The 12716-nt window shown below is 42.8% G+C and overlaps 1 protein-coding gene across 1 annotated transcript; it reads right to left on the bottom strand.

Moving 5' to 3' along the window:
* Window positions 1-245: 245 nt before the first annotated feature.
* On the bottom strand, window positions 246-11172 carry fzd4 (frizzled class receptor 4). Its single transcript, XM_084351503.1, has 6 exons — window positions 10542-11172; window positions 6458-6595; window positions 5899-6285; window positions 5220-5365; window positions 4478-4725; window positions 246-3976 (listed from the first exon to the last, which is right to left on the bottom strand). The coding sequence occupies exons 1-6, from the start codon at window positions 10803-10805 to the stop codon at window positions 3558-3560; spliced, it is 1602 nt and encodes a 533-aa protein (XP_084207629.1). The 5' UTR covers window positions 10806-11172; the 3' UTR covers window positions 246-3557.
* Between the last annotated feature and the right edge of the window lie 1544 nt (window positions 11173-12716).

Genomic DNA, 12716 nt, shown 5'->3' with positions numbered 1-12716 from the left:
CTGGTGTGCAGTCGTCACTCAGAAAAAACGCATCCAGATTTTCCGTATTGTCGCACCGCATTTTTGCATCGCACTGATGGGAAATGGCTTTTGATTACACTTCATTACTTCCATTCATCGTGGACAGCCAAATGACTTTTTGCCTCATTAGGGCTTTGGTCCCCATAAGGTCTACTGGTCCCAGCAAGGTAGGTGTGTATACCGTAACACGTACGCACACATAAATACACACAAAACTGCATCAACATGTTGGAAACCAAAAAGTTTTTATTCATCATCTTCTTCTGATACAAAAGTGTTTTTAAATAACAAACAAGTTTTAACATTTTTGTCACTTTTTTAACAACGATAAATTAGCACTTTCTTTACAATACATTGATGACATCATCAAGACAACAAGTTTTGTACACAAAGGAACAGTCTCTAGACCTTAAAGGCTACGACCAGTGTCCGTGAACTCACTCCAACATCGATTCATATCTGGGCTTCTCAAAAGCATTTACAAATCTGTGTCATCCGTGGTTCTCAATCTTCATTAGGCCGTGGCACACGCTCATACTGTTTCAAGGCACAACTATTCAGCGATTGTTTGGAAATGTCACCTGGGGCTCAGCGTGGTCATACAAGAGGACGCGGCCAAGACATGAAGGCATGAGAGGGAAACTGCATTAGCTCAGAGGGGGAGGTGGTCAGGGGTTAATTTAATTCACTTTAACTCAATGTAATGTTTGTTTGACTTTGGAAATTTAATAAGTGTGCCAAGGTATGCTGGTTGGAGAAGCACTGTTTTTTCAGGGTTCTAGGTTTCACCAGAACCTCGAAAGGATCATTGAATGCAATACGGATGATGTTACATTTAACGTACTTTGTGGAAAAGGCAGCCCATACGGTAAAAAAAATGATTTTCTGTCAAAACATTGGGTTTAAAATACATGTGACAGTCTGTGTGAGGCACTATCTGGTTTTAAAATGACGCAAAGCTCTAGCCCTTATACATTTAAATTGCCCAGAGCCAAATTTTCTTTACTCTACTTTAATATGTAGACGCACCCTACATTTGTATACATTCAAAGCCTCACTGAAACACAAGAGCTTTGCTAGATAGATTGTCAGGCAAAAAGGAGCGGTTGCAGAATTTGGTGAAAGCAGCAGTAAGACAGTTATAACTTATAGAAATGAAAGCTTATAGTTCATTTTATAAGCTGTTATTGAGCAAGATTAGAGTGGAAGTGGAAGATATCCATTGTCAACAAAATGCACCGCTGGAGACAATGACCAGAAATCTCGTCTCTGTCATCCATGAAATTTTGAAATGCAGCGTACAATAATCTTTTCCAGGGACGACTTGATTGTCTGGGAAATGAGCCACGATGCAGCAGACGAGGTTGAAGAGAAACAGGCAGATGAGAGCATCAGACATACAGACATGCAGGCGGGACAGACATGCCAATTAATAGTGCAGATTTCACTGTGCTTCCATGTTGGCTTCATTTAAGAAGAAACAGAGTTGTACACAAACAGACATGGTCAGATATGGTCTCTTATTGTTGGTGTAACTTCGTATCAAATCTGGCGGATGACATTCGTGGGAACAGATTCATATACTTGCATACATGTGCATGTGCCTGCGACAGCTCTTTTGTTATTGCATAATGTGTCTTTTGGCAACTGATTGTCTAATAACCTCTAATTCTTTAACCTGCCTCGGGTCCACTGTTTAGAGAAGAGGGCAGAGGGAATAATTTAATTTCCTGGCTTTCACGGTAACTTGAGAGCATATACAGTACGAGGTTTCCAAGAGGACTGCACACATCATTGGAAGTTAGCTGAGCTTCTCATAGACTACTGAGGTAAAGCACACAGGCCTACATTTCCCAGATGCCTTACCACTTCCACATTTATGGGTCTGGAAAAAAGGCACAGCCGGGGTTCTCCCAGGATTCATTGCAGTATGACCTCATGGGTACCGCTAAGGGCTGCAACTAATAGTCAATTACTTGATTAGGCAATTGAACGCCAACTATTTTTTAATAATCGATTTTTATTTTGACATTTTATAGATTTAACCGTTTCACAATTAATCGTGAAAATAATGGCAGATTAAAGGTGCAATATGTAGAAATTTTAGATTAAAAAAATTAGCTAATATTATCAACAGCATGTGAATAGCAGTTTTGACATTATGATATTATGATACTGAAGCTAGCGTGCTAGCCATCTCTCCTAAAGCTGTCGGGGTCCAACGCTCCTGTGCTAGCATCATAAACACTAACACTCTCCTGGTACCCAGTCTGAACCGCTAACTGCACAGCTAACTGAGCTGATTAGCTAAGGGCAACAGTTAGCAGCAGTTAGCAGTTACTCTGATGATATGCTGCACCCTATTTGTTTTGAGTATGAATATGAGAGGTGGCCAATTCTTACACACTGCACCTTTAATCGATAAGTTGTTAGTTGCAGCCCAAGTTACCACGGACTTTACCTACATGTACAACACATAATAAAAAAATATTCTCTAATGTTTCTCCACCTGCGCTTGCCTTCATGATATTTGTAAGAAACGGAACAACACACCACATTTTTTTTTCTGCAGCTTTCATACTGAAAACTGACCAAACTCTCCCTGTTTAAAGGCTCTCTGCATATTCATATACTGTGTAATGATTTGTTATGAGTCCCATCACTGCCGTCCCTGGTAATGCACTTGTGACGAGCACAGACGCTTCACATATTGTATATAATTATAGTGCATTATCACAGCTTAGATCTGGTTTCCCAAAAAAATCTGCTCTTTTATATTGTACAAAAGGTAATAATTTACAGACAAACAAAAAAAAAAGGTCAGTGACCAAATGTAAATACATACATTTGATATGTTTTCTTCAGATTTTAATTCCTTTTGGCCTGGTAGTTCACTGATTTCCTATACTTTTCCATGTGGACATATGAACCCATATGAGTTGTCAGGTGCTTTTGGGAAACATCAGCCTACAGCTGCATCATGTCTGCACCAGGACTGTCCAGTGTAAAATTAAAAACTTCAAAAGACCCTAGAAAGACACAACGGTGTGAGGGTTACTGTATCGAGCAGGTTCAGTCTCTGCTGCTGAGGGCTGGGGAGAGGAAAGAGAGACAGAGAGGTAGACGTGGTGCTACACAGCTTATCGCTGTGTCTGGTCTGCATATCAATGCTTCTCTTCTGCCTTTCCCGTCTCTCTTTCTCCTTCATTTTCTGCTTTGTTTCTCTCTCTCTGGGCAAAGGAAGTCTTACAGAGGTAGAGAGGCTACTGTTGCTACTGATGCACAACCCACCTCCACTTTTCTCCTCCTGAAGAGGCACAGGGTCAGTTAGAGGGGGGTGAGGCATGCTTGAGGACTCTCAGTGAGCTTGTACGATGCCATTACATCCAGTGGCTTCCTTGAGAAACTCCTGCTGCGTTCCTGCGACACATCTCCCTCTCATCTTTTTTCTCTGCCCTCTCCGTCCTTCAATGTGGCAGAGTGAGTTTCTGTAAGTGAGAGGGAAGCAGATACAAGTCCATTCCTGTCCTTTCTCCTCACACCACAGTCTCATTGCCTTTCCCCGGTTTGATCCAGCCCTCGCCCGGCGCCCTCTTGCCCCCCCGGCTCGCCCTGCTGTCCCTGAGGAGGCGGGCCGAGCAGCGTTGCCAGGTGTGGAGGGTTTTCGCTGACCAGATCCACATGCCTGATGTGATGCCTACAAGCAGAGACATGAAGATTCGAAGCATCTCCGATGCCACATATGAGTCCCGGGGGCTGGCCCTGAACTCCCCCCAGTGAGAGAGCTGGTAGAGGTAACAGCCGATGACAGTGGACGCTGGGACGGTGTAGAGAACGGAAAACACTCCGATCTTCACCATCAAACGCTCCAGCTTGTCTGTTTTGGCTCCGTCCTTCTGCAGATTGGAGCGGATCTTGAAAAGAGCCACCAGGCCGGCACAGATGAACAGTGTGCCTGAAAACAATAGAAGAAATGAGCAACTGTACATGTTTGAGGGGCACTATGTAGTTTTGGAGAAGAAATTAAACTTAGAATTCATCATTTACAAACTTAGAAATATTAAACAAAATGTTCTCAAGCATATGACATAAAATATGTTATTTACGTGCAGGCCCTGAATGCATCATGTAAAGCACAGTCAACAGAAGCAGGTAGCTGTTTATCGCAGACCAGCAGTCCAACAAAACTTGAATTTTGAGATGAGAAAGGAATCTGATTGGAAGATTTTTAATCCTTTTACAGACAGGACTGGTGGTAAATAGCTTTTCTGATACATTAATCTGACTCATGTTAAAAGTGAAGGTAAAAGAGTGAGATTTGTGGTGATGGTGGGGCGACTCAGGAGCATGGATGTTCAATCTTCAGAATCCTTACACCCCTAAATATAGGTATATCTGTAAAGGTTAAAACTCCCATGAAAATCGATAAATTGATCGCAAGTCATGTCATATTTACCTATTAGAAGGTATGTGGCCAGCGGCGCCACCACAAATCCTGTGAGTGCCTCTTGCTGCATGTTGCCAACATAGCAGAGCCCCGTCAGGTCGTCGGCGTCCACCAGCCTCATTATGAGGATGACAATGGTTTTAACTGCCGGGATAGCCCAGGCTGCTATGTGGAAGTAGGAGCTGTGCATTTCAATGGCCTCGTGGCCCCACTTCAGTCCAGCAGCCAAGAACCAAGTGAGGGTCAAGATCACCCACCTGAAGAGAGAGAGAGCAAGAGGATAAGGTTTAAATCATGCAGACACATGTTAGCTCATCTTGACACTAGAGAGTAATGAGTTACATAACAGAGGATCATATTTTAGGACAGAGTGGAGTCCTTGGGCTTTTCAGTCTGTTTTTCGTCCAAAAGGGAAACGTGAATACAAACAGGAAAACAAGGTCAAAGTGAAAAGGAAGAAAAAGAGCTGTGGCAGCGATGTGTTTCCACTGCAACTGCACGGCAGCACGCACTAGAAAAGTAGCTTTTTTTTTTTTTTTTTTTTTTTACAAAGGCTGCCTTTGTATGTGGAAATTAATCCATGTAGTACAGAGGTTATGAGACAGGATAGTTAGACTGTAAAGAAAACAGGATGCAAAGTTTCGTGTTCCAATTGTTCCCCCAACAGTCCATTCAAAATGACAATGAGACAAAGAGTCGAAGGATTGATATGATAAAGAGCGTGTGTGTGTGTGTCTGTGTGTGTACTAACCAGAGTGAGGAAGCCATGCCAAAGAAATAGAGCAGGAGAAAGACTATTGCGCAGCCGGTGCTCTTTAACCCTTCTTGGACCAGGATGGGTACGGCTGCGGCATCCAGGTCACAGGAAACGCGCTCCCTGCCCAGAGTCAGCCTCACCTGCAGGAAGCAGAGGAGGAGGGTGAGGAAAGAGAGAGGACAGAAAGTGACAGTGGAAGGAAATAAGACATTAGTGAAACACAAATCTTTATTCATTCCAAGAAAAAGACACAAAGACACACCCCGTCATTCGCACGTTCCTGTTTAAAGCAACATTATGTAGAATCTGAGTGCAACAGCACTATTGTAAATACAGATCTCAGGTCTGTAACAATTTGTTAGATGTAATGTACTCATGAAGTCATAACGTCATCACAATGTTGCGTCGAAAATTTGTTTCTCGAACAAACAACAGTCTTTTAAGATAAATGTTAACTATCTTGTCTAGTTAAAGGTGCAATATGTAAGATTGTATGATGCTCCTTATTTGTTTTGAGTATGAATGCAACGCGTGGTCAATTCTTACATACTGCACCTTTAAATAAAAAAAAATTCTAAACATTCAAGACTTCGCTCAAACCCTATAGATTCCTTTTTATCTAAATAACAAATTAACTTCAGTGGGACAATATAATACTGAATCTCCAACTTACCAGGTAGGCAACACTATACAGGTTACAGCACATGGACAGGAAGATGATGGGCCTTTCAGGGTACGAGAAGCGCTGTGAATCCAACAGAAAGGTAAGGACGGTCAAGGTGGTCGACAAGAAGCACAGCACGGCCCACACCGCCATCCACGCATCCGTGAACACTTTGGCCCCTCGCCGGTAGAGCCCGCTGTCGTAGCCGCACTGCAGAGTGCAGCTCTCAGTCTGTTTATACCAGGTGTACTGGTCGGGTGCAAATCCCAGGGCCTGACACTCCTCCTGCTGGGGAGGATGACGGACGGGCTGGTAGGGCGGGTCCTCGTCCACCGGACCCTCCATACACATGTGGTTGTGGTCGTTTTGAGGCGGGAAGAGGCTGCAGTTGAGCATCTGGAGAGAAGACATGATTGGAAATGGCATTTTGGTTGCTGTTTAAGGCTGAGATTTTTTTTTACAACTAATTAACAAACATTTCTTACATCCTTTTTCCACATCACTCAGCCACATCCTGAAGCTACATTTGTTAAGACATGGAGGATGTTTGTGTGATGATGTGACTCACCTCAGGCCAGATGAAGCCAAACTCACTGAGCACTGGGAGGCATTTTCTCTTCACAGACAGACACATGCTGCCACATGGACCGATGGGGATGGGAACCTTGTCAGTGCACATTGGCACGTAGACTGAGCACAGGAAGAACTGAAGGGAAATGGAGATACGAGATTACAAGATAAACATTTTGCTCCGTTTTACAATCACATGATTAATTTCTTGTTACTTGTTTGGTCTTAAAATGGGTTAAAAATGTTTAGTTTTGTTTCAATGTGACATCCAAAAATGTCTTGTTTTGTCCACAACCCAAAGATATTCAGTTTACTGTCATAGAGGAGTAAAGAAAACAGAAAATATTCACATTTAAGAACTAGAATCAGAGAATTTTGACTTTTGTCTGATTCATCAATCTTATCAAGTTTTTACAACCTATCAATTAATTGTTGCAACTTGACTGGAGAGCAAGTTTAAAAACAAATAAAGGACACAAAAGTCTTTTAAAAGAAATCATATCTAATTGTATGTTACATTTCAATGCACTGACTTGTTCCGGTTTAGTTAAAGCAAACAGAAGCAGAAGGTAAATCGTGTCAGCGGTAAACTGCTTGTTAACGAAGTAGAAACAGCGCTGTGACTCCCCTGTGGGCAAGTCTTTCTACATATTACAACAGGATTACAGCTGGTAGGCGGCTACACACTGTACTCCCACATGTGGATCCTCCATCTACTTAGCATATATACCCCTCACTATCCTGCCGCCTTTACTTTCAACACATTGCATCACCACTTTTAGTGGTAGGTCTCCATTTTCACTTCAAATAAGAAACTCCATAACTTGAGTCAAAACACTAACCTGCTGCCAAGGTTACACATACAACTCCGCGTCTTTAAAAACAATATGTGATTTTAACAACACTGAGGGCATGTGCCCTGTAATGCTCCATAATCCCCCCTAATCCAAGGCTCAGTTTTCTCTGTCCCATGGCAATGGTATTGAAATAGATATCTAAATCAGGGTTATAAAGATAGTGAGCAGTCTGAAGTCACATCTGACTCTTTGAGATGATGTGGTGGTGATGTGAGCGAAGAAATACTCTGGGGTTACAAAAGGTTGCAATTTTAAGTGATTTCATGCCTTTACGGTGAAATCAGTCTGAAGCCGGAGTGTAAAATCGCGCCAGGCACACGATATGAAAATACACAGCAGCCTAAAGTACATTTCAATCTGCTACCTTCAAATAAAGGAAACAAACACGCGCCTCCAGGAGCTTGGACAGGCTGATGGCTGACTTTGAATGCTAAAGCGTGTTAAAGCGTAGTGTTTTCTATCATTTTTCATTTTAAAAATACCAAAATATTTAATGGGCCGTAACAAGAGCAAAATGTTTTGGGCTTGCCGCCTTGATCCAGTGACAGAGAAACCCCAGCCTGAAATCGGGCCTTGAACGGAGCCCAAATGAAACATGAATCCAAGAAGGGTGTCAAGGTTGGGAAATAAATACACACAGAAACATTATATAACTCTTACTTTCTTCATGAGAGAAATCATTTGTAACGTAAACATAAAGACTGTTCATGTTTGCGCCATGTTAATGTCGAGAAACTGCATCCTTGATAAATAAACTTTGTAAGAATTAAAGATAAACAATCAGCGGGCTACTTCTGATTATGAGTCCAAACTCTGACACAATAACTTCTTCGTCTGTTAGAGGCTGTGTATGGGAAGTATGCCATGTCCAAACCAGTTATCTGAGTCAAAGGGAACTCCCTTTGAACCCAATTTGTTACACTGCTCTCTGATCAGTATCTGGGTTGTAGCGGAGCAAACAGAGCAGGCTGGCTGATCTGGAAGCAGTTTAAGCCTTTCACTACACATATAGAGAATGTTTGCTCCCAAAGTGAACCACATGTATTGAGTAATCTGCTGTTCGATAAAACGAGATCAAAAAAGTGAACAGAGTTGTCCTGTGTGTGAAAAGCAGGTGAAGTTGTAGATAAGAGAAGATGGTATTTTATCTTTCCCCGGGGAACTTCTTGTGCAGCAGTTACAGCACAAACTAGGAGAGAGTGCAACATTAAATTAGACGCAGTAGTTTACCGTTTCTTTTACATATTTCCCACAGTAACTTATGCGACAGTAATGTAACACGTTCTGGGTGTTTTCCCCCCCGACTGTTGGTAACCCGAGTGCTGTCACTTCGCTGCTAAAAGCTGCTCCGGTTACTCGTCAGGAAGCCTCCCATTAGAGCAAATGTTGGGGGATACGGTTTCCCTTTCCCCTTTCCTCCCTCTTTAGCGTGTGTGTGTGTGTGTGTGTGTGTGTGTGTGCGAGAGAGAGAGGGAGGGAGGGGTGTCAGCTAATCTTGCGGGCCAATTTTCAGCTGGAGGGGGATAGTTTGGTTTTACGCTGCAGTTGCTCCCTGTTCTGTCTGGCCGTCTCACACATGCACACAAATATCTCTTCAGCAGTTAGCATGTCAAAATAAAACTTGTTCGCAGAGAAACTCACAGAAAAGCACAAAGAAAAGCCAAACACACACGTTTGTTTCAGGGTCTGTCTGTGCAGATTATCGATAAATTGATCAGTTGTCAACTATTACATCAATGATCATCTGTTTTGATAGTCTATCAATCGGTTCGAATATCTTTTTTCAGAGAAAAAAGTCAAAATTCTCTGATTCCAGCTTCTTAAAGGTGCACTATGTAGTTTTTAACATCAGAAGAGAAAGACCTTCATTTTCTGAAATTTTATGCCTAAGCAAACAAAATAATGACTGAATAAACTGAATACACACAATTTCATACTGTTTTATGCACTTTGTTTATATGTGGCGGACCCTGCCACCTTTCTAGCTTCATACAGTGTTCGGGGGACTTTATTCTCCTCTGAGAACAGCTCGTTTATTCACATGAATACAGACATATTTCTGAGTTTGTATTATTAATTCATTAATGTCGTAAATATAAAAAATCTGAGTTTGAATTTCTTCTCAAAAACTACATAGTGCCCCTTTAAACAGTTAGCATGTCAAAATAAATACGTACACACACAAAAATCATTGAAAAACACAAAACAATCACACACACACGTGTTTTCGGGTCTGTGTGTGCAGATGTTCATCGATGAATTGATCGGTTGTCAACTATTCAATTAATCTCCGACTGTTAATCAACTTGAGTAACTTTTTAAGAAAATAATAGACAAAATGTTGTGATTTCAGCTTCTTACATGTGAATAATTCCTGGTTTCTCTCCTCCTCTATGACAGTAAACTTAATATCTTTGGATTGTGGACAAAACAAGACATTTGAGAATGTTTCACCACTCTCTGACCGTTTATAGACCGAACACCTATTTGATTAATGGAGAAAACAATCAACAAGTGTAGGCATGGCCAGCTGTGTGATAGGAGGACATCTCAAAATAAAAACGAATGCCATTTCAGTCAGAGTAAATTCCTTTCGCTGACACAGATTCGACTCGAGTCTTTCCAATTAAACCTTCCCGAACCTTAAGGAAGCTGAATAGGACAAATCTATTTTTTTTCTTTACATGGTGCATGAGGCAGACAAGCAGCATTTGTCTTAACACACTGAGGGCACCATTGTTGAGTAAGAGACAGTAACAGTATATAGACTAGCAGTGAAGACTCAGCTGTTGCTGTGTGGGGCATGAACTGAGACTGTCAACAGACAGAGGGGGGCATTTTCAGTGAAATTAGCATGACAGCCTGGCACAACAGGAAGGAAGGGAATCAGTGAGGCAGGGACCCCTCTGCTTATTTTAACTCTGTGGCGGCCAGCTCACTATCACTGGCACCATCAGTCTGAACAGTTCACTGAATAGCCAACTATTGCTTGTAGCTCCCTGTCATGTGCTCTGGGACCACACTGTGTTCCTCTCTCTCTCTCTCTCTCTCACACACACACACACACACACACACACACACACACACACACACACACACAAATATAGCAGACTATCTCCACTCAGCCATGCCTTTTAAGAGTCCAGGATCAGCGCCTCCTAAATGTGTGCATGCTTTTAACAACCGTCCTGTCCTGCACCAGCACGCATCAGTCCCGGGTCGTACCTTGAGCTGGCTGGAGCAGCCGTACTGTATGAGCGGCGTGAACGTGGTCAGCTGCAGCTCTGCGTCCGACTGCAGCACGTTGCCGACCAGGTTGGGCATCTTGGTGACGTTGTAGCCGAGACCCTGGCACATGCTGATCCGGATCGGGTCGCAGGTCATTTCCTCCACCTCGTCCCCGAAAGCCCGCACCACGCAGAGCGGAGCGAGCAGCCCGGACAAGACGAGCAGGGCTGCCCCGCTGAGCGACACCATCATCCCGGGCATTGGTCACTCACCAGCCGCGGCACTGCCCTCTCTGTGGGTGCTGGCACAGTTATATCCTTCCTTTTTTAAAAAAGTTTGGTTTGGCACCCCGGTGTTTGTTACAGTCCAGCCGGAGAGGAGCGCGAGTAGTCCGTGCGTTTTTTTTTTTTTTTGGAGGCTATAATATCCAAATCCGAGCCATTCAGTCGATTCAAACATCCAGAGAGCAGCAGGGAATCATCTAAAGTGTTCTCCGATCAAAACAATATGCGCATTTGCGATTAAAAAAAAAAAATAGCCCTACATGTGGATAAGTCCTTCTTGCGTTGTCTCCCGTCAGTAAGTCCGTGTGGAGGAGCGCAGCGCAGGGCTGGTTTTGTGCGCCTACTGCCTGCAAGCGTCCAGCTCTAAACTTTATTGTGTCTGTGAGGAGAGACTGTTTTGCCCGTCCAGAGGAGAGCCGACCAATCCATGCGCGGGAGTTGGGTTTCCCTGACCAACCCCTGACCAGGAGGGGCGGGATCCGCCAGGAACAGAGAGGAGCGAGCCTCATCTCCTCCCCTCTACCCCCTTATCCCATCTCCTCCACTCTCCTCTCCTTCCCTTCCACATTTTCTCCTCTCCTGTCTCCTTCTTGCATTTCCTCTTTCTCCTCTCCTCCTGCAGAAAAATCAGCACACATTCTCCAACTAATTCTGACAATATCCAGAGCCTGTATTTATACTGGCCGATGTGGCTTACATATGTTTTTATTGGCTGTATTTTTAGAAAACAGGCATCTGAAAAGTAGATTTTTCAGTGTGTGAGTGTGTGTGTGTGTTTTTATTTTATATTTAAAGTCCCTAATGGTCCGCTAAGCCCGTCTGGAACTTCACCACAGGTTCCACTCTCCTCCTCTAAAGGCCCGTCAGCTTTAAGTGCTCGTGACATTGTAATTGAAAGTAGGGGCCTTAAGTGATGCTGAAGCATTGGAAATCTGTTTTGCATCGCAATGAATGCACATACTGGACAGGTTTTGTTTGCTCATGGCACCCCGGGAGAAGACTTCTCTTTTACAGCATGAAACTAGCAGTGAAAAGTGTTGTTTTGGCTTTTCTCTGTTGCAAAAGTGGGAGAGAGAGTGCTTGGAATTGTTGCAAGTATCTCGGGAGGGGGAGAGAGCTCGATGCCTGTTTTCTTCCAAGTGATTTGCACAATTCGGAGATGTGTTTATGCATGTGCCAGGTGTAATCAAACTCAACTTAAGAGCTCCAAGGACCTTTTGAAATACTACAAATACCTGAACCCGTAGTCTAAAGTTACTCTGCACAGAGCGTGAATGACAAAAGGTTTAAATAAGACTTGATTTCAGATTAACAGAGACATGCGTATACAGTGACAGTGATGCTTTAGTTCATTTTAGTCAGCGTGACCGAGAAGTCTTTATGTCCAGAGTTCAGCTGTTCCTCACTGTTAACTAAAGTTTTGAGCTATGACTCATTAAAACATGTGAAAGTTTTGAGAGATCATTTGGTTTTGGCCTTCCACACAAAAAAATGATATTCTTTATTACGTGACGGATGAATACAGGACCCGAACATTCAGGTGACGTCAATCGAGCACAGTAGATTAATAAGACAATCAAACTGCTGGGTGAAGGTCAGCATACTTTCACAAAGCCAGAGGATATTATGTAACACTTTATTATAACCATCACTAATAAATGGTAAATTTATAATGAGTTAAACAATGAGATGCTTTGCAGAATGTGCACAGACTTCTTGTCTCGATAGCCTTCTTGTTTTTGGAGGAGAGAACATTCTCCATGTATCATTTATCAGATCATCAGGCTTTAGATTTATAACATTTACACGAGCAGATATGAAGATTTGCCAAGAGAATGATTAGGTTGATGATATAATATTGTTTTTATTTTACCTGTATTACCGTTTC

Source organism: Pagrus pagrus, assembly GCF_965226575.1.
Source record: "Pagrus pagrus genome assembly, chromosome: 4".
Taxonomy (NCBI): Eukaryota; Metazoa; Chordata; class Actinopteri; order Spariformes; family Sparidae; genus Pagrus; species Pagrus pagrus.
The sequence above is the reverse complement of the archived record's forward strand: the minus strand, read 5'-3'. Positions and strand labels throughout refer to the sequence as shown.